A 23593-nucleotide genomic window follows, 5' to 3' on the forward strand; every position below is an offset into this window, starting at 1 on the left:
GCTCCACATTAAATTATCCCACTTTTTCGTTATCCACACGTCTCAAATGTTGTATGTTGTAACATAGCTGACCAGGACACATGATATGTCCACTAACAACATAAAGAAGGGGGCAACATACGTCAAAACCAACGATATTTATTGACTGAAAGTATTGGCTTACAAAAGCAAAATAAGTCATCACATAAAAAATTATTCAAAGATAGTTCACACTGTGAAACCTATGAAAAGTGACAGTGGTAAATAGAAATACAGACCGCGTTAGCCACTTCACGACCGCGACTTTCTTTTGTTCCAATTTCCCTCCCTTTGTAGAAAACTGTTGAATGGATACTTTTGGTCTAGGAAGTCCTAATTGTTTTTTTGGTCAATTTATCTTCATTATTACGCTGACTAAAAAGAAGTTTCTGTCAAAGAGCGGATGGAATTGTTGTGCTGAACAGGTGCCATCTTGACATGCCTTTGTCGAAGCTGTGTGACGTCCTCATTGGCTTTTACCATAGCCTTTTGCGTCGCTTACTTATGACTAGACTTGGAGGGGCGAGCCCTCCCGGAAGCCATAGAGAATGCATTGAGAGCTCTGTTTTGTGAAAAAAACGCATTTAACATGGGAGTCAATGGGAGAGGTCTGGGGCGATTTTCATTTCGTCCCAGATCGCCCTGAAGGGGCGGGGCCATTTGAATTTTGACTCTAGGCTGACTGAATGACTGTTACCTGATTCGACAATGACATACAGAGGCAGATAAGACGGTCTAGTGGTAGAATCCGACAGAAAAAATATATGAAATTTACATTTACATGTAGTCGTGCAATTTAATTTATACATCAGGAATTTTTTTTTTATTATAATTTTTTATTTTTTATTTTTCCCTTCTTCTTTTTCCCATAGGCAGTGCGTCGCCCAATCGCCCTTATGGACGAGCCGCCACTGTTCATGACCACATATATAAATTGGCCAGCGATTTAAATAGTTTTTTTGTTAAAAAATGCATGTAGAATGGTCGAAGCAAAGCCTCATGGGAAATGGCACCTGCGTATCGCTCTGCCTTTGTACAGTGAACGTAACTTGGGCCAGATGGGCTCGTTGTGAGCCGGTGGTGGGCTGGTGCAGACAAAATTGTCCTTGTGGATTTTTGCGTCCCACTCCGCCCCTGACAATGTGCATGTGGATGGGGCGCACGGAAACGCGGTAGGCGAAATTCTGAGAGATATGCAGAGACTGCAAAACACCGAATGGGAAGGATGACTTTGACCTTGTTGACAGTGACCAAGTTCAAAAGAGTCCCGCCGTTGCCGTCATTTCCATTTTATAACACGGGGCGGAAGTGAGACACTTGGGAAGTCGGTAGCTCAGTGGCTCGGAATTCAAATGTTGATTTTAACAAGTATATTTATATATTTTAAGTAAACATATATTTCGATTGTGTAATACCTCCTTTGTTTTATTTATTTGAAAAATGTTGTATTGAGGTGTCATATGCACTTTAATCATGTTTATCTTATTATACGGTTCTTCATAATGTTCCAAAAAGTACCACCCCAAAATCCCTGCCTGATTGTAGACGCGTGTACATTTACCCCAGATGCTGCCAGAGAGGTCCGCAACTCTTTAGAGGTGATGTGTGGGCTGGCTTTTACCTGATTTATTATTCTTTTGGTGCTTTTTGGTGATGGTCTTGATGGGCGTCCACTTCTAGGCAGAGTTGCGGTCATGTTAAATGCCCTCCATTTGTAAATGATTTGTCTAACAGTGGATGTATGGAGCTGGAATCTTTTGAAGATGGTCTTACAGCTTTCCCAAGACTGATGGGCTGTCAGTACCTTCTTCCTGATGTCCTCGGATATCTCCTTTCCTCTAGGCATTGTTGATCTGTGTGGGTACACCTTGGCACTACAGTAGTTTTGTTGGTTTCCTCTCTCTTTTAATCTGTGTTGCCCAACCATTTTCCTAAGGATGTCTCATTTGATTGGTTTGCTTAATTGACTAAATAAGCACCCAAATGTGTTTCACCGAATCTGTTACCTACTTGACTTTACCATGCAGCTGGGGGTTCACTTACTTTTGCACATTCACTAATACCATGTTTCATGTAGTTTTTTGGCTACTCGCACAATTCCCTCTAAACAAGTACATGCAATTGATAAACATAAACCTGGCATTTCATCTATGGAGAATTGGTGAATAAAAAATTGAAAAATCATCGTAAAACAACAGAAAACTCTTAACTGCTCAAGGTGTTCACATATGTCAAGTTCCTGCTGAGCTCCGCTCCGGCCATGCCCCCTTCAGCTCATTAACTCTCCCAGCTGCATTCAGGTCCCCAATCACACAAGCACATACACCTGTTCCACTCTCTCGCCTCTCTCACCAGGGTAATGTCACGTCAGAGCCCGGACCGCACCAGCCACACCCCCTTTGGTTCCCACTCGCTCACACACACCTGTCACAGTCCCTACATATACCTCACACTCCCTTCACTCTGTGTCTGGTATCGCACTTCAACGGATTAACCCTTCGAATTCCCTCGTTACCTTTGTACCTGTTACTTTCATAGCCTTAGCTCCAGTTTCCGTTTGAGTCTTTTGTTCGTGTTTAGTTTGTACCTTGCCAAGTGTGACTCGTGTTTTGTTTGCCGTTTATAAATTAGTTAGCTCAGAGGTTGCCTCCGCTAAGTTCCTTTCTGCGCTCATATCGAGCGCTCGGGCCTGCGCCCCTCCATGGGTTGTGACTGTGTTCTCGAGAATTAACTCCCTCAGCATCTACGTGTCTGCAACCTGTTGTCTGTCCTGTGTGTTCCTGGCTATCACTGTCTGCAACTAACTCTGTTTCAAGTATTCCCATCTCGTAGTCTGTTAGTTCCGTGACAACATACTTTCAAGCGGCACTGTATTTCTACGTAGTTTCTAAAAAAAACTGAATGCTTTTTTTCCTTTATCTAAACACATGAATTGTAAAAAATAACATTGTAAGTTTACGCCTCTAAAGAAAAGATTTAATCGTGTTTCAATTTAAAACATATGGTAATTAGTACATTTTACTCCATTCCATACATGTGTTTTATTGCAAGCATAATTAAGTGTTTTAGTATAACACACATTTTTTCAATTTTGTTGTCCATAGCTCTAGATTTACTAGGCCAGCTACTAAAAGAATATGCTGGAACATGTAAGAGAAATGTGACCACTGAGTCCATCTACAAAGGGAAAAGCAGAAAGCCGCTGAAGGTGGTGTGGCCGTTGAGGTTGTCGTACACTTGGGAGTTCGCCCAGAGTCCCATGGTGACATTCTCTCCTTCTTCCAGCTGCAGAATGACGGAGTTCGCTCCGGTGTCAAAAACGTCTTGGATGTCCCCAATGTCCCCAATCTCTCCGTTGGCAGGGTGGTCATAGCATGAGACCATGATCGTACCGTTCTTGGTGAGATAGGCGCCACTAATGACATGGTTGAGGCCAAGCGTGCTGAAGCTGAAGTAGTAGATGCCCTTCACAGGAGCAGTGAATGAACCTATGAAAGGAGAGGAGCAATGAATGAACCTATGAAAGGAGAGGAGCAGTGAATGAACCTATGAAAGGAGAGGAGCAGTGAATGAACCTATGAAAGGAGAGGAGCAATAAATGAACCTATGAAAGGAGAGGAGCAGTGAATGAACCTATGAAAGGAGAGGAGCAATGAATGAACCTATGAAAGGAGAGGAGCAGTGAATGAACCTATGAAAGGAGAGGAGCAGTGAATGAACCTATGAAAGGAGAGTAGCAGTGAATGAACCTATGAAAGGAGAGGAGCAGTGAATGAACCTATGAAAGGAGAGGAGTAGTGAATGAACCTATGAAAGAAGAGGAGCAGTGAATGAACCTATGAAAGGAGAGGAGCAATGAATGAACCTATGAAAGGAGAGGGGAAATGTAAGTATTTTACTCATCAGATTATTACATTTGAACTTCCTAAGTTCATACGGACACTTGCCACTATGTGGAGCCAAAAGTCCTTTGGAATGACCAAAAGGAATGCTTTTGTGTTACCTGTGTTGCTGTCATAGGCATTTCCAATGTTAGTGATTATCCGCTTGTAAACCAGGAATGGGGAAGCAGAACTGTCCACAAGAATCACACCAGAGGCAGCAAGAGATGCTGAGAAAGCTACCTTTGGTCCTTCTGTCATTCAAATGCCAACATGTTAGATAATTGATCCCATTTCCTATATCATATTATATTATATTATATTACATTATATATATTACTTTTAATAAAGTGTTGTAGCACTTCACATGGACATACAACAGACATTACATACATTTTAGCAGCAAGACGACTACGACTATTTTGAGTCTGTGACAGAATACCTGTCTGTGTTTAGAAGCTTTAACATTCAAATTCTGAGCCATGATAAGTAACCTGGGGCCGTATTCACAAAGAATCTTAGGGCTAAAAGTAGCTCATAAGTGGCGAATTTAGGAGAAACTCCTAAAAATAATGGGCGTGTCAGTCTTAAATTTAAGACTCCTACAATTCACAAAGTATTTTATCCCTAAAAGTAGCACCTAAGTCTAAGACAGCTTAAAACTCCTCATGAGGACTCCTAAGTCACTAAGACTTATTCACAAAAAATCGTAAGATGGCTGCAGGAATTGATAAAATACATTGCTTAAACCGTGAAGGTATTAATATTGTCGTAGAATTAGCGCGGAATGCAATGACGCCTTTAAACAACGATGTGCCCCGAAGTGAAATGTTTGGAAACATAAAGATAGCCTATTTGGCTTCGCGGAAAACGCAAATGACGACACTGGGAATCATCAGTCAGCCGTTTAATTAATCAAACTATCAACGCACTGTAGACCCCACATCATCCAACAGTTTATCCAGTTGCCTTTGGACAATCGCTTACACAAGATCAAAGTAAATTCCATGGCGATCGCAGGAATGTCCAGTGACGGGACACACATTACAATAATTGCCCCATCAAAAGATGAGGACGATTTCGTCTACCGTGGCCTGGATGTACCGATGACTTGTGCATTTCAACGGAGAGCGGTCTGCAGCAGGTTTTTGAGATCTTACCAGCTGGATGCCGCTGGGGTGACAGTGGCTATTGATCCTGGGACCAGTAGGCTTTCGCTTAGGCTACGTTTCACGTTCGTTTCGCTTTGATCAATTAAGATTGGAGGGCTTGAAGGGCCGTATGTGCTGATATTTGAAGTGGTCAAGGGCTGGAAATATAATAGCCTAACAGTTTGCTGGGTGCTTTAATTATTACTGCATTGATTACATGCAATTGCCATATTTTATATTGATCGCTTAACGTGCAAAGTGTCATTCCCGTTGGATGCACAAACTTGTCATCATGCGTGTGCATTCTGCTAACTGCACTGTCCATAACTATTTAATATGACTTAATTTGAAGCCTAGGTTATTCTCTTATTTTCAGTTGATATAGTGGGATTGTTAGAGGGACGTCACGAATGAGTTTTTAATGAGAGAGCCTGTCAACAACCAATCACCGTCCTCACCCCTTCTAAACTCGTGCATGAGAATCGACGTCATCCATAGCAACGGTGCTTTTATCTTAAGCTTAGGAGTTTGTATTATCCTTAGTATGAGTAGGTCTCAGAGGCGTTGTGAATCACTTTTAAGAAATTACTCCTACGTAAAATGTTTTAGCGCGAGTTAGGAGCACTCCTAGTGGTAAGATAAAAGGCTTTGTGAATACGGCCCCTGATATGTAACTAAAGTAAAATCAAGTGTGAAATCACCACGAGATATAACTTTCTAACATATAATATTCTGAATGGTATCTCCCGTCTACCATGCTCTGCCAGCTTCAGGTCATACATCACCTTGGTTCTCCTTCTCCAGCTGCTGCACCCCAGACTGGAGTTTCTCCACCTGATGTTCCGTGGCGTTCAGTCGTGCCTCCAGGTCCCCGTCTTTAGTGCTGGAGTCGTTCAGTTTGGCCTCCATGCCCTTGACCAGGACCCTCAGCTCACTGAGCTCCACACTCAGGTCTGGATCCATCCTTTTTTCTGTCGGATTGAACACCAACAAAAGAAACAGAATTAACTCAATATATATGTCAATAAAGTGACAATAAGTATAATCACAGTATGAGCCCTATGGTTTTACACACTGGAACTGTAAATAAATATACTGGGTTTAATTTGCCTCCAGGGCTTCTGTTATTCAAATGACAAAATGTTAGATAATTGAATTCCATTCATTTAATTTTAGCTATAAAACAGAAAAACGGTATTTCATGAAGCAGAAAACTAGGAAATACGAAGATTTTGACGAGACCCCAATCAAAGTCAATGGGCAGCTTGCCTCTAAAAATATCCTTTGTGAAGACAAACGGTGAAAAATAAACGTGTTATTATTGTGTTTCTAGTGAGAAATCAATGTCTACATTTTACAATATAACAGAAAAACAGTGTTTCATGAAGCAGAAAATACGTAATTACAAACATTGTGGTACCATTGATTTAATAGGAAGCCCTCAATCCAATATGGCGGACACAGACGGATTGAGCGCTTCAGAGTTCAGAGTTTTGTATATTCAGACTTCGTTTTGTATATATATTCAGACTTCGTTTTGTATATATATTCAGACTTTGTTTTGTATATATATTCAGACTTTTGTATATATATTCAGACTTTTATATACAGTATATATTCAGACTTTTGTATATATATATATTCAAATGTTAATTTCCTGAACGGCATGCCATAAATATAATATAAAATAATATAGAAAAGCAAACAATGATGTATATATTTTAATACGTTCTGCAGTATCGACACAGTATTAAGTCTTTTCATTGTCTCGAGCTCTGCCATGGTGTCAGTAAGGTTGGACATAATGCCCTTCAGGTCATTCTTCAGCTTTTCAAACTGAGACTGTGGATAGCTACCCTATATGAGTACAATAGATTAATACAGACACAACATTAACTTGAATGATCAATCTTTATAACAGGAGAAGGGGTTTCACAGCCATGTGAAATACACTTATGCTGAATTCATGTACTTGGCATCACCATAGAAAAAAAATAAAAATGATGAAGAGGTTGTTAGATTCTGCTACATAATTTGTCAATTCAGACAACTGGGTAGTTGTTGACTTATTCTGTGTCATATTTTCTTTAAATCAACCATCTGAGTAGTTTCATACCTCACAAAAATGATTTATATAGAGACAGTTTAAAGAACCTGAATAAATCACACTCACTGTTTACATGTAAGCCCAACAGAATTGCCACCAAAGTGATGCAAAGGACAGCGAGGACGGCGACCATTAATTTGAGGAGGCCAGTCGGGCCCACCTGTATCCCACAGCAAAGTTGCTTCTTTCCATCTGCGCAATAAGAAGAAGCAGAAGAGAAAAAGAGAAGTCAAAAGTAGATTTGAGGATGACAAGCGTTCATTTGAGGAAGCCAGTCTGGTCCATTTTTATCGAACAATACGGTTGCATGTTTCCATCTGCACAATAGGGAGAAGAAGGGGAGAAAAGGAGAAGTCAGATGTTGAATTTTTCACAAAGTGAACTCTATTCATAACAAACAAATAACAAACACATCAATCAATAATTAAAATAGGATCAACCTGATAATGAGCAACCACATACAAAAAATAAATAATTGATTTTGATATTTTTACTTGGTGGTAGTGCAAATGCTGCTAGGAGATTATATATACTTTTTAGTGTTATCTATACAAATTGAACTACCAGTAAAAACATGGCTCAAAATGTTCCAATCTATCATTGAACCAATTGCACTATATGGCGGCGAGGTGTGGGGTACACAAATTCAACATGATTGGACAAAATGGGACAAACACGCTATTGAAATCTTACATACACAGTTCTGCAAGAGTATCCTCAAAGTGCAGAGGAAAGCTCCCAACTCTGCATGTAGAGCTGAATTAGGCCAATACCCTCTAATATTAAATATCCAAAAACGAGCCCTACATTTCTGGCCTTTGTAGGAATAGGAGAGTGGGTCACTTGTTTTAATATGATTCCTATGCTGCCAGGAGTTGACCCCACAAAGGAGTCCCCTCTGCTTACTTGTCCTGAGGCTGGGTGAACCATCACCCACCCAGGTCATTACACAACAACAACATCAGCCTCAAAACTCAGGATCTCTGATAGTCAGACCCAACCAAATCATTATGAAAAAAAAAGAAAAATATAGAGATCACTGAGAAAAACTAACAAAATCCCAGAACAAATAAGAAACATATGTATCACTAAACAGACAGTACACCGTGGCAAACTACCTGACCACAGTGTATAAAAAAACTGAGGGAAATTTTAACTAAATACAGACTGAGTGAGCACAACCTGGCAGTAATAGTCGGCCGGCACAGACAGACCTGGCGGCCCAGAGAAGAGAGACTGTGCTCCCTCTGTAACCAGGGAACAGTAGAGACGGAGCTACACTTCCTGATCCAGTGCAACCATAACCAAAGTCTTAGAGACCATTGTTTTGACAAAATAACACAAATAGTCCCAGAATTCCACCATCTAAATGATCTGGACAGACTCTCAGTTCTACTGGGTGAGAGGGAGGACTGCTGTAGACTGGCAGCAAAATACGTATCAGCCTGTCATGAGCTCCACAGTAATGTGAACCCCCTGTCCCACATAACCAATATTTTTTTTTTTAATAATTGACAATTAACCTGCTATATGTTTATATACCACATTGTTGCTATCTATGACTTATTGTTTTTTTATTGTATTATTATTATTTATTTATATTAATTGTGATTTTACATTTTATGTAGACATGCTTTGGCAACGCTGTATTGTATGCAGTCATGCCAATAAAGCCTTTTGAAGTGAAGTTATTTTTTAGTTTAGCACCTAGACCACAAAGTGACACAATGATTTCCATGCGAAGCTAGTGGGAAGAAAAGGTGTATTTCTCTTTTCATGTCTCTGAACGCCACCAAAGTGAATTTAATGTTAAATGTTAGAAAGGTCTAGCATATTGCAATTTCAGCAGAAGAAATAAAGAAAGTTACAAAAGGGAAAATAAAGAAAGAAGTTGGAAAACAAAAAAAGCAAAAGCTAATAAATACAAGTAAAGTATCTCACCATCTAGCATTTCAAGGCCAGCCATGTTCCCTTGGCATTAATGAGGCACAGAATCATGAGATGGCCCTGCAAACAGCAGAGATAACAGATACACACCGTGAGTTTGGATTAAAGGCTGTTTATATCAAAGTTTATCAGCCAATCAAATAATATCCCACCCTTCCGTGCTCCTGACGCATTGCATTACTTGTATCACTGTTCAGCCCAGTTCCACTGCCTAGTTTGTTTTGTTTGTTTGTTTTGCCTGTTCCTCCTGAAATGGTTCATTGCCATCTGAAAGAAATCTGAAAATCCAGATTCAGACTCTACAGGTGAAAGTTAGTCACAGTAAAAAGGTCCATCCTGATATCCTAAACCAGGGGTCTCAAACTTCCGGCCCGCAGGCCAGATCCGGCCCACTTAGCGATTTTATCCGATTCTTCCTCAGATTGTTGCTAAAAGTCCTTTAATTTGAATGGGCCACTCCAATGTTTACTGCTGCCATTGGCAACATGTTTTGTGCTTCTAATTCACATCTTTCATATCATTCCTCAAGTAGTCCAGTCATTTAACGTAAAGGAAACGTAATTGAAATAAGCAAGTAACGGGTTGCTACGCAGCACCTGAAACGTACTTGTTATTCAACAACACTAACCATTGTACCGCTGATCACACATGGTAAATTTGCCACACTCAAAAGTGGAATCTACAGTATTGTGATAAAGCAAACAGATTAAAAAAAAACGTGCCCCCCACTGACCAGACTGGACACTCATCGCCCCCTGGTTATTTGAGTTTGAGACCCCTTTCCTAAACGGTGCTGAAGATATCAGTGAAAATGCACAGCAACAGCACCCTTTGGAGCAGTTGTGTGAGGGGACCTTTTAGGTTTGTAACTGTACTTTTCTGTTACCGCTTTTGGAGTCATCGGCATTTCCAGCATTAGCGTTCATTTGAGGAAGCCAGTCTGGTCCACCTTTATCTAACAATAAGGTTGCATGTTTCCATCTGCACAATAGGGAGAAGAAGGGCGAGAAAAAGAGAAGTCAGATGTCGAATTTATCACAAAGTGAACTCTCTTCATAACAAACTAGGATGGATGACAAGCATTAATTTGAGGAAGCCAGTCGGATCCACCTTTACCTCACAGCAAGGTTGTGTGTTGTCATCTGCACAATAGGGAGAAGAAGGGGAGAAAAGAGAAGTAGAAGTAAATATGCTTACCAACTGAACTCTAATCAGATCAACAACTAGGTCTGAAATATATCAGAGAACGGGTCTTTTTCATGCATGCTTTGATGTGACCAAATCAAAATTATTGATTGCATATGCTCTGGGACCTAAATATGGTGCATATGTTCTGTGACTTAAATATGGTACATATGCTTTGTGACTTAAATATGGTGCATATGCTCTGTGACTTAAATATGGTACGTATACTCTGAGACATAAATATGGTGCATATGCTCTGTGTCTTACATATTCCATTATCTTACTCAATTGTCTTTGATTCATTTATTCCCAAGAGAATCACAAAGTGAAGAATCTCGTCAAAGGTCATACACCAACAAATGGTTGTTCTGTGAAAAGCAGAACTGGAGATTGCTGTGCATATGACCTATCCCCACATTCAAACCGGCATGTGCACATTCTAGGCTTGCAAAAACGTTCAGAACGGAAGCGGACACCTGGTGGACAACTTGTCAGTACAGTTAAGAGAGGAGGTGGTACATTGAATGCTTGATAATTTCATGCTGCACGGAAATTACAGCACAAGTAGTGTACAGTATCACGTAGAGAAGCAAAACAATGATTACAACATATGCATTCACTCTAACAAAGGTAACTAGGGGAACAGACAGGAGAAAATCTAGATTCTTTAGAAATGGCTTTTGCGAATGTTTGGTATCTATCCAGCTGTGGAATCTCTATCAGAGATATGTTGAACGATGAGAAACTCAGTCAGTTAACCAAGTCAACTCAACCTAGTTCAGATTGGCCTGAAATGGAAAACAATTGACCATCGTCCATTATGCATCATCAGATCTGTTCCTTTCTGTGGAAAACAAGCCTGTAACTTGTGTTGTTTTCTTACTCACCTTCCATCACTCCTTGACCCACATAGCTCTCTGCTCTGGCTGTGGGGGAGATATATGAGCCTGCTCTGGGAGCTCCTGGGCAATTCTTTCCGTATGAGACGTATAAATAGCGATCAGTAAGAAGTGAGTTCAAAAAGTAATCCTCATAGTCTAAGAAGAACTGTGGAGAAGCACTGAGGAGTAGTACTGACCCGAACAACAGCACAAACATCTACAGTGAGTCATATTAAAACAGACCATCATTTTGCAGCACGGAAGAACCAAGTCTCTGAGGTTTGTGTTTGTCAAAGTGACTGACTGAAGACATGGCTGTGGCTGCTCCTCACAGTCTGAATGATTGGGGCAATAGATGGAGTGAGGGCAGAGGCACCAAGAGGGTAGGTGAGGCCAGTGAAGAGGGGTGGGAGCAAAGTGACAATGAGGGGACGAGTGAGGAGAGGGAGGGGGGAGTGGACCAAGGTGACCCTAAAAGCAAAGATGCGGGGAAAGCGGAAGTAGAGGCAGTTGTAGCTTCCTCTTACAATGATGATGATGATGATGATGATGATAAAGAGGATGGTAATGAAGATGATTCTAAAACACTTCATGCTGTGGACAAGGCAGGTGTTGATGAGATAACAGGGTGTGAAGAAGATGGAGAGCGCACTGTACCCCAGGGAGACACAGAAGAGAATGAAGCTGAGGATGAGAGCCAAGAAGGGGTATCACCTTCATAGTTAGATTACTAGCCATTGTCGCGGGTGTGTTTCCAGAAAGTTACCAAAAGTCATTCACTTCGCAGAAACAGAAGCACCCGACGAGGCAAAGTCCCGGACGATTTGGGAATCCCTGCCGAACACGTTTTTTAGGTCTCAAAAAGAGGACATGTCCGGGAAAAAGAGGACGTCTGATCACCCTAACTAAACGTGAGAAGGTTTACTAAGATATATTTTCATCAGCCTCTGCTTGGCTAACGCAATTAACTAATTAATGGGTAATCCTATGATCAGGGAGATCGGTGATCCCCTTGGCATATGTGCACATTGAGATGCTGTACATTAAACCTGTGCATTAATGTTGTACATTAGACCTGTGCTGAATTTGATCAGTGTGGGTGTTTGTACATTTTAGATGGCATCATCCTTACATGTCCTGCTTTGTTTCATGATCTGTGTGTGTGCCATTTATGTTTCCACATAGGGAGGATAGGGTGGCTTTCTCTTTTTCGCTACAACGGGCCATTCAACACTGAAACCGTACTGATTCACAAGGATCCTTTCGAACATGGTTCATTCTTTAAGAACCCAAACACAGGTTATAAACAGATCACAACTCTGCTGTGGTAGCTCAACAGCACCGGTGTCATGAATGCAATACTCATACTGATAGCATGTTGCACTGTGTACACATATGCACAGTATGTACAACTTACAGAACGGTTTTCAAAAGGCTTCATGCTAACATATTGCTATTCTGTAGGGATTATGCAAATGATTTTCCTGAAACTTTCTTTTTTGAGTTTTTATTTTCAAAAATATTTTTGTATTTGACTAATGATGTAATAGTTCATATTAAGCAAAACATTGCGTATCAGACAATTCAGTGATTCTTGAGACCTGGGACAAAACATGTCCGGGACATAAATCACAGTTTTTCATCTTAAAATGTACATAATATGTTTTAAAAAGCCTCACCAATCTCATCAACAGGAAAAGGGTAGCACAACAAAGTGTGTTTTGTTGTTGTCTAACATTTAGTTTTTATTCTAAATGATGTGATATGTGACCAGTGCCTCCAAAAACCCATGTCCGAAAGCAGGTCACATCACACTCCAATGCTTTAAAAAGTCTGAAAAGTGACATAAAATTTAACTTTATCTATATCATATGTAAATAACATAGTATTTATTTCACAGACATTAAAACAAATAATTTTGAAACATTTTTAATATACTTTCTGGTCAGTTGAACATGTGTCCAGAGTTTTCGTCAACACCATCAGACTTTTTTAAATTGGGGAAAAAATCAGGAATAATTTAGGACAGCATTAACTCAAAGGACCCCTTTCCTTCCTCCTTGGTCTTCCTGGTGACATGAGAAAATTTGAGCTCTGGTAAGTTTTTAATAATACTTTGTTTTTCATATCTATTTACTAATATGCACACGTCACAACCATAGCGTATCAACTCCAAAATGGCTAAAGAGTCAACATTAGAGTAAAATGTTCTGCAATCTAGTGTTTATTTATATAGATTGGCTGGACCATGATCAACAGATGATAAACAAGATGGCTCCTGTGAGAATCTTGTGTGATATAAGGAGAAATGTACTTTTTTTGTCAACACCATCAGACGTCAACACCATCAAAACACCATCAAACACCATCAACATTTGTGTCTGATGGAGTTGACTTTCTCTGATGGTGTTGACTAAGGCCATTTTAGTGTCCATTTTAATCATTTTAATGCTGTTTATGCCAAAAATATCACTTCCTATGGATTTTTATTGCTATTTCAGTTTCATGTGTCGAATTAAATCTAGTTTAGATATAGAGTGTCAACTCCTTCAGATATAGTATTTTATAGTTTAAAAAAAAAATGGTATCTGTTTCATTCCTTGAAGGATATTTGTTCAAAGACTAACACATTTCCAATGTAGATGTGTATTTTTAATGCTTAAAAATGTCTCTGTTAAATCTGAAGGTTAAAGACAAATGTAATTCGTGGTATGATTTCAATTCTACTCATTTAACATTGACTTCTTTGGCTCTACACTTTTGTTTTTAATGATTTAAAGACCTGTGTACATTATAAGGGGAACTGGGAAAACTAATGAGTACAAACATTTCTGATAAGATCATTTAAAATCATTTCCATAAGTCTATTTATGTTTATGATGGTGTTGACAAAAATCAAGTGCTGACCCAGCAAACATTCAATTAACATAAAAAATATACAACTGGGAGGTTGAACCAAAACATGTTTGGATAGACAAAACTTCATTTGACAGAAATGTAATCATATATTTTGGAAGTTATCCAAATATTTTTTGGGAAAATCAAAACCTGTTTTGTCCCTTATCTCAAGAATCACTGAATTACATATAATACTGACAGCACATCTCTTGCAGGCCAGCCACAGACCCCAATGAGACCACTGAAACAACATGCATGTTCAGAGGCCAGCTACATTTACTATCTTCAAGTTCCAAATAAAAACGTAATACTGACACCTACCATATAACCAAAGACCAAAGATGAAATAAATCAGATTTAAAACATCAGTAGCACATATAATGCATGGTATTAATGAGGGAGTTTCATCTCAGCAATCACCAACAGTCTAATGCATAGGGATTCAATGTGGTTGACAGTTTCTCTCTTAAATCCCTCTCATACTATTGTATTTGTATGTTAACATATTAAATATATTAAAATATGTGACAGTGACTGAAAATATCAATGTTGCTATCTGAAATACACACACACACACACACACACACACACACACACACACACACACACACACACACATACACACAAACACACACACACGCACACACATCCATGCCTGAGCCGCCCTCATTCCCTTAAGTGGGTGGGCAGGTGAAGCAAGCAGGCACGGATATCAGTAATGGAGCCTGGCATCTTCCCCATTTTCTCCCAGCAGTCAGTGGCAGGGTCGTACCGATGAACCATCTTGCACTCGCTGTAGTCCACCTGGCAGTAGCCCCCCAGGATGTAGATCTTGTCCTCCAGAACGGCTGAGGCCGCACCAACATGTGGGGAGGGGACGGGGCAAATGCTGCACCAGAGGTCAGTCTTGGGACTGTACATCTCACAAGACAGCTGGTCGAAATAATTGCTGCTGCCACTGTCAGACAGTCCACCAACTACATACAAGTGATCACCCACACACTCCATGCGGTGCAGGGCCCGATTGAAGGGCATGTCTGCCAGGTAGGTGGTTCCTCTCTGGGGATGGTATAAAAACATGGACACCAAGCACTGGCACTTGCAGTTCAGACCTCCTGAGACGTAGATCTCTCCTCCCCACACAGAAGCAGCATGGCTGTTCATGGACTGGTCCAGCGGGTGGACAAAGCTACAAAAGTGAAACAGAAATGTTTATTCTGGAGGTGGAGGGTGAGGGATGGAGATTTTGTGGTTCACCTTTTGTTTTCCCACTTCATACAGATTGGCCAAGGGGGTTACATTAAGGTTAAGTGTTTTTCCTTCCCAAATCACCTAGAGATCCCCACATGACCCTGTTCACCTAGAGATCCCCACATGACCCTGTTCACCTAGAGATGACCCTGTTGACCTAGAGATGACCCTGTTCACCTAGAGATGACCTTGTTCACCTAGAGATGACCCTGTTCACCTAGAGATCCCCACATGACCCTGTTCACCTAGAGATGACCCTGTTGACCTAGAGATGACCCTGTTCACCTAGAGATGACCTTGTTCACCTAGAGATGACCCTGTTCACCTAGAGATCCCCACATGACCCTGTTCCCCTAGAGATGACCCTGTTGACCTAGAGATGACCCTGTTGACCTAGAGATCCCCCCATGACCCTGTTGACCTAGAGATCCCCACATGACCCTGTTCACTTAGAGATGACCCTGTTGACCTAGAGATCCCCACATGACCCTGTTCACCTAGAGATGACCCTCTAAACCTAGAGATGACCCTATTCACCTAGAGATCCCCACATGACCTTGTTCTTTTTCTCCAAATCACATATACCCATAAGCCATCTTAGGGCACAGGCAAAGTTTCAGTGCCCAACACCAACCAAATTATAACAATTTAAATAAAGGTACCCTCACACAAATGTTCCTATTTGCACTCTCTAAAGTGTGCTGTATGCTGTGCATTGATATCTTCAACACCGTTTAGGATATCAGGATGTCATTTTGACTGTAACTAACTTCCACCTGTAGAGTCTGAAACAGAATTTGGAAAGGCAATCTGCCCTCAATGATAACAATAATGTACAATAACCATTTCAGTAGAGATTTCTTTTACAAACACTATGTGACTGGTCTGCAGTCATAATTTGGCGGTAATATCTGAAGAATAGGTATACATTGAAAGGAAAATACTAAATTTAAAGGAAAATTTAGGAGGGTTCATGTGGGAAATTCTTTTGATTCAAAGTGACTTGGCATTAACTTTTTTGTTATTAATGATTTAAATAAAAATCAGTTTAATGAACGTATTCACACATACACATCTAATGATTGACCCCTTTCCTATACGTAAGTGCATCCAATTACCTCCAGGAGTCTGTGTTAGGACAGTATTGTTCCACACTGTCCACAGTGATTTGATCTTTTCTTTCACCCCCGATGGCGTAAATCATTCCTTCTCTCACCACCATAGAGAACCGATTCCTCTCCGTCTGCATGTCAGCACGTCTTTGCCAGCTGTTATCCAAAGGGTCATACCTGAGGAGGGAATAAAGTGCCATTTAAATCAATGTTTCAACAAGTGAATGTGAATTCTTTATATTTCTTTTTTATTATCAAGTATGTAACATGTCCTCCCAAATTAGTTTAGTGCAACAACCCCAGATACGGGTAATTTGTAGACATGTGATTCTCATCATCAAGACAATATTTTTCAGGTCATTTGCCATCAGATTTACACATGCACCTGTGCACCCCTGATTTCCTAGGATGACTAGTATATGGGAGACACAAGACATGCTTTCAGTCGGCATGCTGGTCGGAATACAGACAGATTAGTCTGATTGGCCCACCTGAACATGGATTTCATGACATCATCTGTGCCATAGTAATGGCGGCCACCACTCACATACAGCTTGTCTTCCAAAACAGCGACTTCATGACAGAACCTTGGTTGCTCTGGCAGCTCTCCCAGAACCCTCCATTCCACTGTTTTGATGACGCCTGTGTAGGTGGCGAAGAAGTTGCGGAGGGAGTTGCTGAACCACAGCTCTCTGCTGAGCTTGCGTTTGCCTAAGTCGGGAGTGATTCCATCCCCTCCCACCAGTACCAGGTTTTCCTTGGGCAAGTAATCCCTGAAATGTCGTTGATCATCTACGTTGTCTGAATGAAATTTCTCCAGTATGGTCTTGTAAAGCTCTTTCATGCTTTCTTGGGGCTGCTTGGTATTGGTCTTTGCTTCACAGAATTCCTTGATGGTCAAGAGAGGAAATTTGATTGTGTCGATCAGCTCCCTAGCCCGTCTCACTCTCGGTCTAGGGTTGGCACCAATCCAGGACAAGACGGCCCTCAACACAACAACTTCAGAGGGCACACACAGAGTCTTACTCTGCAGGAATTTAAGCAGCTTGTCTCTGGGCAGGTCCTGGAATTTGGGGGTTGTGGACACATCCTGAAAGTGCCTGAGGACAAAGTCATCAGCAAAATGGATTAACTCCGCTATCCTGTAGGCTTCGGCAAAGGATGCCACATCTAGGCAGGAGACTGCATCTATTTCCTGATGGAGGAAGTCAAGGCAGAGGGAAAGGGCAGGCTGGATCTGGAACTGGAGGGCAGCACAAACCAGATCAAAGACCCACCCCCAGCTGAGGACCAGAGATCCACTGTAGGAGCAGAGGAGGAACGCCTCCAGCTCTTCGTCTCCAAGGGAATGTAGCGTCACGGCACGCTGTCGTGACTCCCTCATGCCGCTGGTGAACATGGCACGGAAGTAGTCACTGCTGGCAGCGAGGACCACACGATGGGCTATAGGAAGGTAGTATGCAAAATTAAATAGTATAGTATACTTTCTGAGGAGAAATGATACCCTGTCTGACTGTCAAACGTTAATTGATGGACAGTGAAGGTAGCATGTTCTTTACAGGTTATATATGTTAAATATTATGGCAGAATTGAACATCTCCTAATTGACTTTACAGTCCCAAAGGTAACTATTTTGAGGTGAAAATAGCAGGTGTATGTCACTTCCACACCTGTGAATATTAGTATTCTGTAGGACATATAATGCCAACTTTGCTAACATACTTAGTAAAGTCAGAGACGTTATAAGAGAGGAAACAAATCACTGACAGGAAAATTAATAGGGAATTAATAATGATTTATTATTTAAACAAAAAATGACCATTAAACATTATCACTATTCTTTATAAATGTAAATTTGTTGACTTACCATGAAACATTCGCCTTTCAACCTGCAGCACGATATCACAGCCAACTTTCTCCACCCACAGTTGCCTAATGGCCTGCAGAGTAATCTGCAGCTCTTCTGAAGCAGATGAGCGATGTGTCTTCTCTTCTCCATTCTTTTCAGTCTCTTTAACCTTCTTCTTCTCCTCTTCCTCCTCTTTCAGCTTGCAGAGACCCAAAACTCTTTGTACACCCAGTGCAAGAGCTGCAGTCCGTATAGGGGCGACTGAATCTCTGTTAAGAGTAGGTATGTGTCCTGTGTAGGCAAACTCTAGCACCGCTGCAAGACCCAGAGTGGTCACCTCAGGGCCCAAACACACGTGGGTGTCTGCTGGGCTCCATTCAGGGCCCAAACACACGTGGATGTCTGCTGGGCTCCATTCAGGGCCCAAACACACGTGGATGTCTGCTGGGCTCCATTCCCCCTGCGTCTGCAGCTTCTGCTGGATGAGGGAGCTTACGGCAGCGATGACAATGGAGTGGGCACGGAGACTCTGCCCATTCTGAGTGCTCAGAGTCAGGTCAGTGAGCAGGGAGGAGTGCCTGAAATCATCCAGAGTCTGGAACACTTCTGTAGGGTAAGTAGAACGATGGTATAATGACTTGGTGTATTCGCGATACTTCTGTTCATCTTCATAGCAGGCTGATACCCCTTCTTGGCTCTCATCCTCAGTTTTATTCTCTTCTGTGTCTCCCTTGGTTACAGCGCGCTCTCCATCTTCTTCACACCCTGTTATCTCATCAACACCTGCCTCATCCACAGCATGAAGTGTTTTAGAATCATCTTCATTACCATCCTCTTTATCATCATCATCATCATCATTATTAGAGGAAGCAACACCTGCCACTACTTCCACTTTCTCCGTATCTTCGTTTTTAGTATCGTCACCTTGGTCCACTCCCCCCTCCCTCTCCTCACGCCCTTCATTGTCACTTTGCTCCCACCCCTCTTCACTGGCCTCACCTACCCTCTTGGTGCCTCTGCCCTCACTCCATCTATTGCCCCAATCATTCAGACTGTGAGGAGCAGCCACAGCCATGTCTTCAGTCAGTCACTTTGACAAACACACAATCCTCAGAGGCTTGCAATCCCAAATGGTCCTTCCGTGCAGCAAAATGATGGTCTGGTTTGAGATGACTTACTGTAGATGTTTGTGCCGTTGTTCGGGTCTGTACTACTCCTCAGTGCTTCTCCACAGTTCTTCTTATACTATGAGGATTACTTTTTGAAGTCACTTCTTACTGATCGCTATTTATAAGTCTCATACGGAAAGAATTGCCCAGGAGATCCCAGAGCAGGCTCATATATCTCCCCCACAGCCAGAGCAGAGAGCTATGTGGGTCAAGGAGTGATGGACGGTGAGTAAGAAAACAACACAAGTTACAGGCTTGTTTTCCACAGAGAGGAGAACAGATCTGATGATGCGTAATGGACGATGGTCAATTGTTTTCCATTTCTGGCCAATCCAAACTAGGCTGAGTTGACTTGGTTAACTTACTTAGAGTTTCTGATTATTCAACCTATCTCTGATAGAGATTCCACAGATGGATAGATACCAACCATTCGCAAAAACCATTTCTAAAGAATTTAGATTTTCTCCTGTCTGTTCGCCTAGTTACCTTTGTTAGAGTGAATGCACATGTGGTAATCGTTTTTCTGCTTCTCTACGTGATGCTGTACACTACTTGTGCTGTAGTTTCCGTGCAGCATGAAATTATCATGAAATCAATCGCTAATGTACCACTTCCTCTCTTACCTCTATTGACAAGTTGTTGTACCACCAGGTGTCCGCTTCTGCTCTGAACGTTTTTGCAGGCCTAGAATGTGCACCTGCCTGTTGAATGTGGGGATAGGTCATATGCACAGCAATCTTCAGTTCTGCTTTTCCTAGAACAACCATTTGTTGGTATATGACCTTTGATGAGATTCTTCACTCTGTGATTCTCTTTAGAATAAATGACACAAAGACAAGACTGTTTCATCAGATATTTATTTTATCCCTCACTGAAAGTTATTGATTCATTTCCACCACGCAGTCCCTCCAAGTGATGATGATGGGTGTACCCAAGGGCCCGCTCCAGTCCCTCCAAGTGATGATGATGGGTGTACCCAAGGGCCCGCTCCAGTCCCTCCAAGTGATGATGATGGGTGTACCCAAGGGCCCGCTCCAGTCCCTCCAAGTGATGATGATGGGTGTACCCAAGGGCCCGCTCCAGTCCCTCCAAGTGATGATGATGGGTGTACCCAAGGGCCCGCTCCAGTCCCTCCAAGTGATGATGATGGGTGTACCCAAGGGCCCGCTCCAGTCCCTCCAAGTGATGATGATGGGTGTACCCAAGGGCCCGCTCCAGTCCCTCCAAGTGATGATGATGGGTGTACCCAAGGGCCCGCTCCAGTCCCTCCAAGTGATGATGATGGGTGTACCCAAGGGCCCGCTCCAGTCCCTCCAAGTGATGATGATGGGTGTACCCAAGGGCCCGCTCCAGTCCCTCCAAGTGATGATGATGGGTGTACCCAAGGGCCCGCTCCAGTCCCTCCAAGTGATGATGATGGGTGTACCCAAGGGCCCGCTCCAGTCCCTCCAAGTGATGATGATGGGTGTACCCAAGGGCCCGCTCCAGTCCCTCCAAGTGATGATGATGGGTGTACCCAAGGGCCCGCTCCAGTCCCTGGATCTCTCCTTCTCTCCTCGAGATGGCACTCACCCCACTGCTGATACCAATGTAGTGACACAGAGCACTGATATAGAAAGAAGAAGAGACAGTTTTACATATTAGCTTGTGTACATTACAACCATTTACTCAAAGATAATCCAACACACGGACAAAACAAACAAAACCAACTAGGCAGTGATACAAGTAATACGATACCTGAAGAGCATGGAAGGGAGGGATGTTATTTGATTGGCTGATAAACTTTAATATAAACAGCCTTTAATCCAAACTCACGGTGTGTATCTGTTATCTCTGCTGTTTGCAGGGCCATCTCATGATTCTGTGCCTCATTAATGCCAAGGGAACATGGCTGGCAGTGAAAACACAGGGCAACATGGTGAGATACTTTTATTCATTCACTTTTGCTTTTTTCAACTTTTCTTTATTTTCTTTTTGTAACTTTCTATATTTTTGCTGCTGAAATTGCAATATGGTAGATCTGTCTACCATTTAACATTAAATTCCTGTTGGTGGTATATACACAGTCATGCAAAGATACATGTATATTTTGTTCCCCCTGCTGCCCACGGAATTACTCGTGGCACTTTGTGTGTTTGTTAAGAACAGTGTTTAACAGTAGGTATAACTGCAATATATTTGTAGATTAATGTATTGTAAATATAACGTCCTAACAGTGATTGTGCTACCACCTATGAAAAATCAATTAGTCAAAATCAATTAGTTTTACCCTATGTCAATTATTCAGTGATGTTTTTGTCATTGATGTGTTTGTCATTTGCTTGTATTAGGAGTCAGTGGTAAGATAAGGGAATATTTAAGTCACAGAGTATATGCACCATATCTAAGTCACAGAGCATACAGTATATACCATATTTAAGTCACAGTGCATATGCACCATATTGTGTTATTGTACAAATGGGCTGCTGCTCCAACATAATTTTGATTTGGTCACATCATAGAATGCATGAAAAAATCTCGCTCTCTGATATATTTCAGACCTAGTTGTTGATATGATTAGAGTTCAGATGGTAAGCATATTTACTTCTACTTCTCTTTTCTCCCCTTCTTCTTCCTATTGTGCAGATGGAAACATGCAACCTTATTGTGAGATACAAATGGACCAGACTGGCTTCCTCAAATGAACGCTTGTCATCCTCAAATCTACTTCTGACTTCTCTTTTTCTCCCCTGCTTCTTCTTATTGTGCAGATGGAAAGAATCAATCTTGTTCTGGGCTACAGATGATCAATCTTGTTCTGGGCTACAGATGGGCCAGACTGGCCTCCTCAAACTAATGCTTGCCGTCCTCGCTGTCCTTTGCATCACTTTGGGGGCAATTCTGGTGGCCTTACATGTAAACAGTGAGTGTGATTCATTCAGGTTATTTAGACACTCTTGTTCATTTAAATGTTTCTTGTACGGTGATGCAAAGTACATGAATTCAGTGTGAGTGTATTTCACATAAAGATTCACATGGCCTCTCCTTTCATAGGTTCATTCACTGCTCCTCTCCTGTCTTTGGTTCATTCACTGCTCCTCTCCTTTCATAGGTTCATTCACTGCTCCTCTCCTTTCATAGGTTCATTCACTGCTCCTCTCCTGTCATAGGTTCATTCACTGCTCCTCTCCTGTCATAGGTTCATTCACTGCTCCTCTTCTTTCATAGGTTCATTCACTGCTCCTCTCCTTTCATAGGTTCATTCACTGCTCCTCTCCTTTCATTGGCTCATTCACTGCTCCTCTCCTTTCATAGGTTCATTCAAGGCTTCCATCCTTTCATTGGTTCATTCACTGCTCCTCTCCTTTCATTGGCTCATTCACTGCTCCTCTCCTGTCATTGGTTCATTCACTGCTCCTCTTCTTTCATTGGTTCATTCACTGCTCCTCTCCTTTCATTGGTTCATTCACTGCTCCTCTCCTTTCATAGGTTCATTCACTGCTCCTCTCCTTTCATTGGTTCATTCACTGCTCCTCTCCTTTCATTGGTTAATTCACTGCTCCTCTCCTTTCATAGGTTCATTCACTGCTCCTCTCCTTTCATAGGTTCATTCAAGGCTTCCATCCTTTCATAGGTTCATTCACTGCTCCTCTCCTTTCATTGGCTCATTCACTGCTCCTCTCCTGTCATTGGTTCATTCACTGCTCCTCTTCTTTCATAGGTTCATTCACTGCTCCTCTCCTTTCATAGGTGTATTCTCTGCTCCTGTGAAGGGCATGTACTTCTTCAGCTTCACCACGCTTGGCATCACCAAAGAACGGAGTGGCAGCCTTCTCAATAAGAACGATGAGGTCATGGTCATGTCCCTTTCCCCCGCCTCTGACAATGGTGGCAGCGGATCGAACTCAGTCATTGTGCAGATGGAGGCAGGAGATAATGTCACCATGACGATGTTTATACAATCAACGGTGTACGACGACCCAAGAGGCCTCACCACCTTCAGTGGCTTTCTGCTTTTCCCTTTGTAGAGGGACTCAGTGTTCACATTTGTCTAACATGCTCTAGAATATTATTTTGCCTAGTTCATCTAGAGCTATGGAGAGTTTCAGAGTTCCTAGTGATTCCTTACCAAAATGCAAAAAATGTTCCATTGTCGTTTTGCAGT

The 23593-nt window shown here is 41.8% G+C and overlaps 1 protein-coding gene across 1 annotated transcript; it reads right to left on the reverse strand.

The window, feature by feature from the left end:
* Nucleotides 1-3195: 3195 nt before the first annotated feature.
* Nucleotides 3196-9123, reverse strand: LOC308382341 (uncharacterized protein; the record flags this gene model as incomplete). The annotated part of the gene is made up of 5 exons (XM_080860063.1): nucleotides 3196-3506; nucleotides 4022-4153; nucleotides 5836-6021; nucleotides 7224-7349; nucleotides 9099-9123. The coding sequence occupies 5 exons, from the start codon at nucleotides 9121-9123 to the stop codon at nucleotides 3196-3198; spliced, it is 780 nt and encodes a 259-aa protein (XP_080716189.1).
* Between the last annotated feature and the right edge of the window lie 14470 nt (nucleotides 9124-23593).

Source organism: Sprattus sprattus (assembly GCF_963457725.1).
Source record: "Sprattus sprattus genome assembly, chromosome: 21".
In the NCBI taxonomy this organism is placed as follows: domain Eukaryota; kingdom Metazoa; phylum Chordata; class Actinopteri; order Clupeiformes; family Clupeidae; genus Sprattus; species Sprattus sprattus.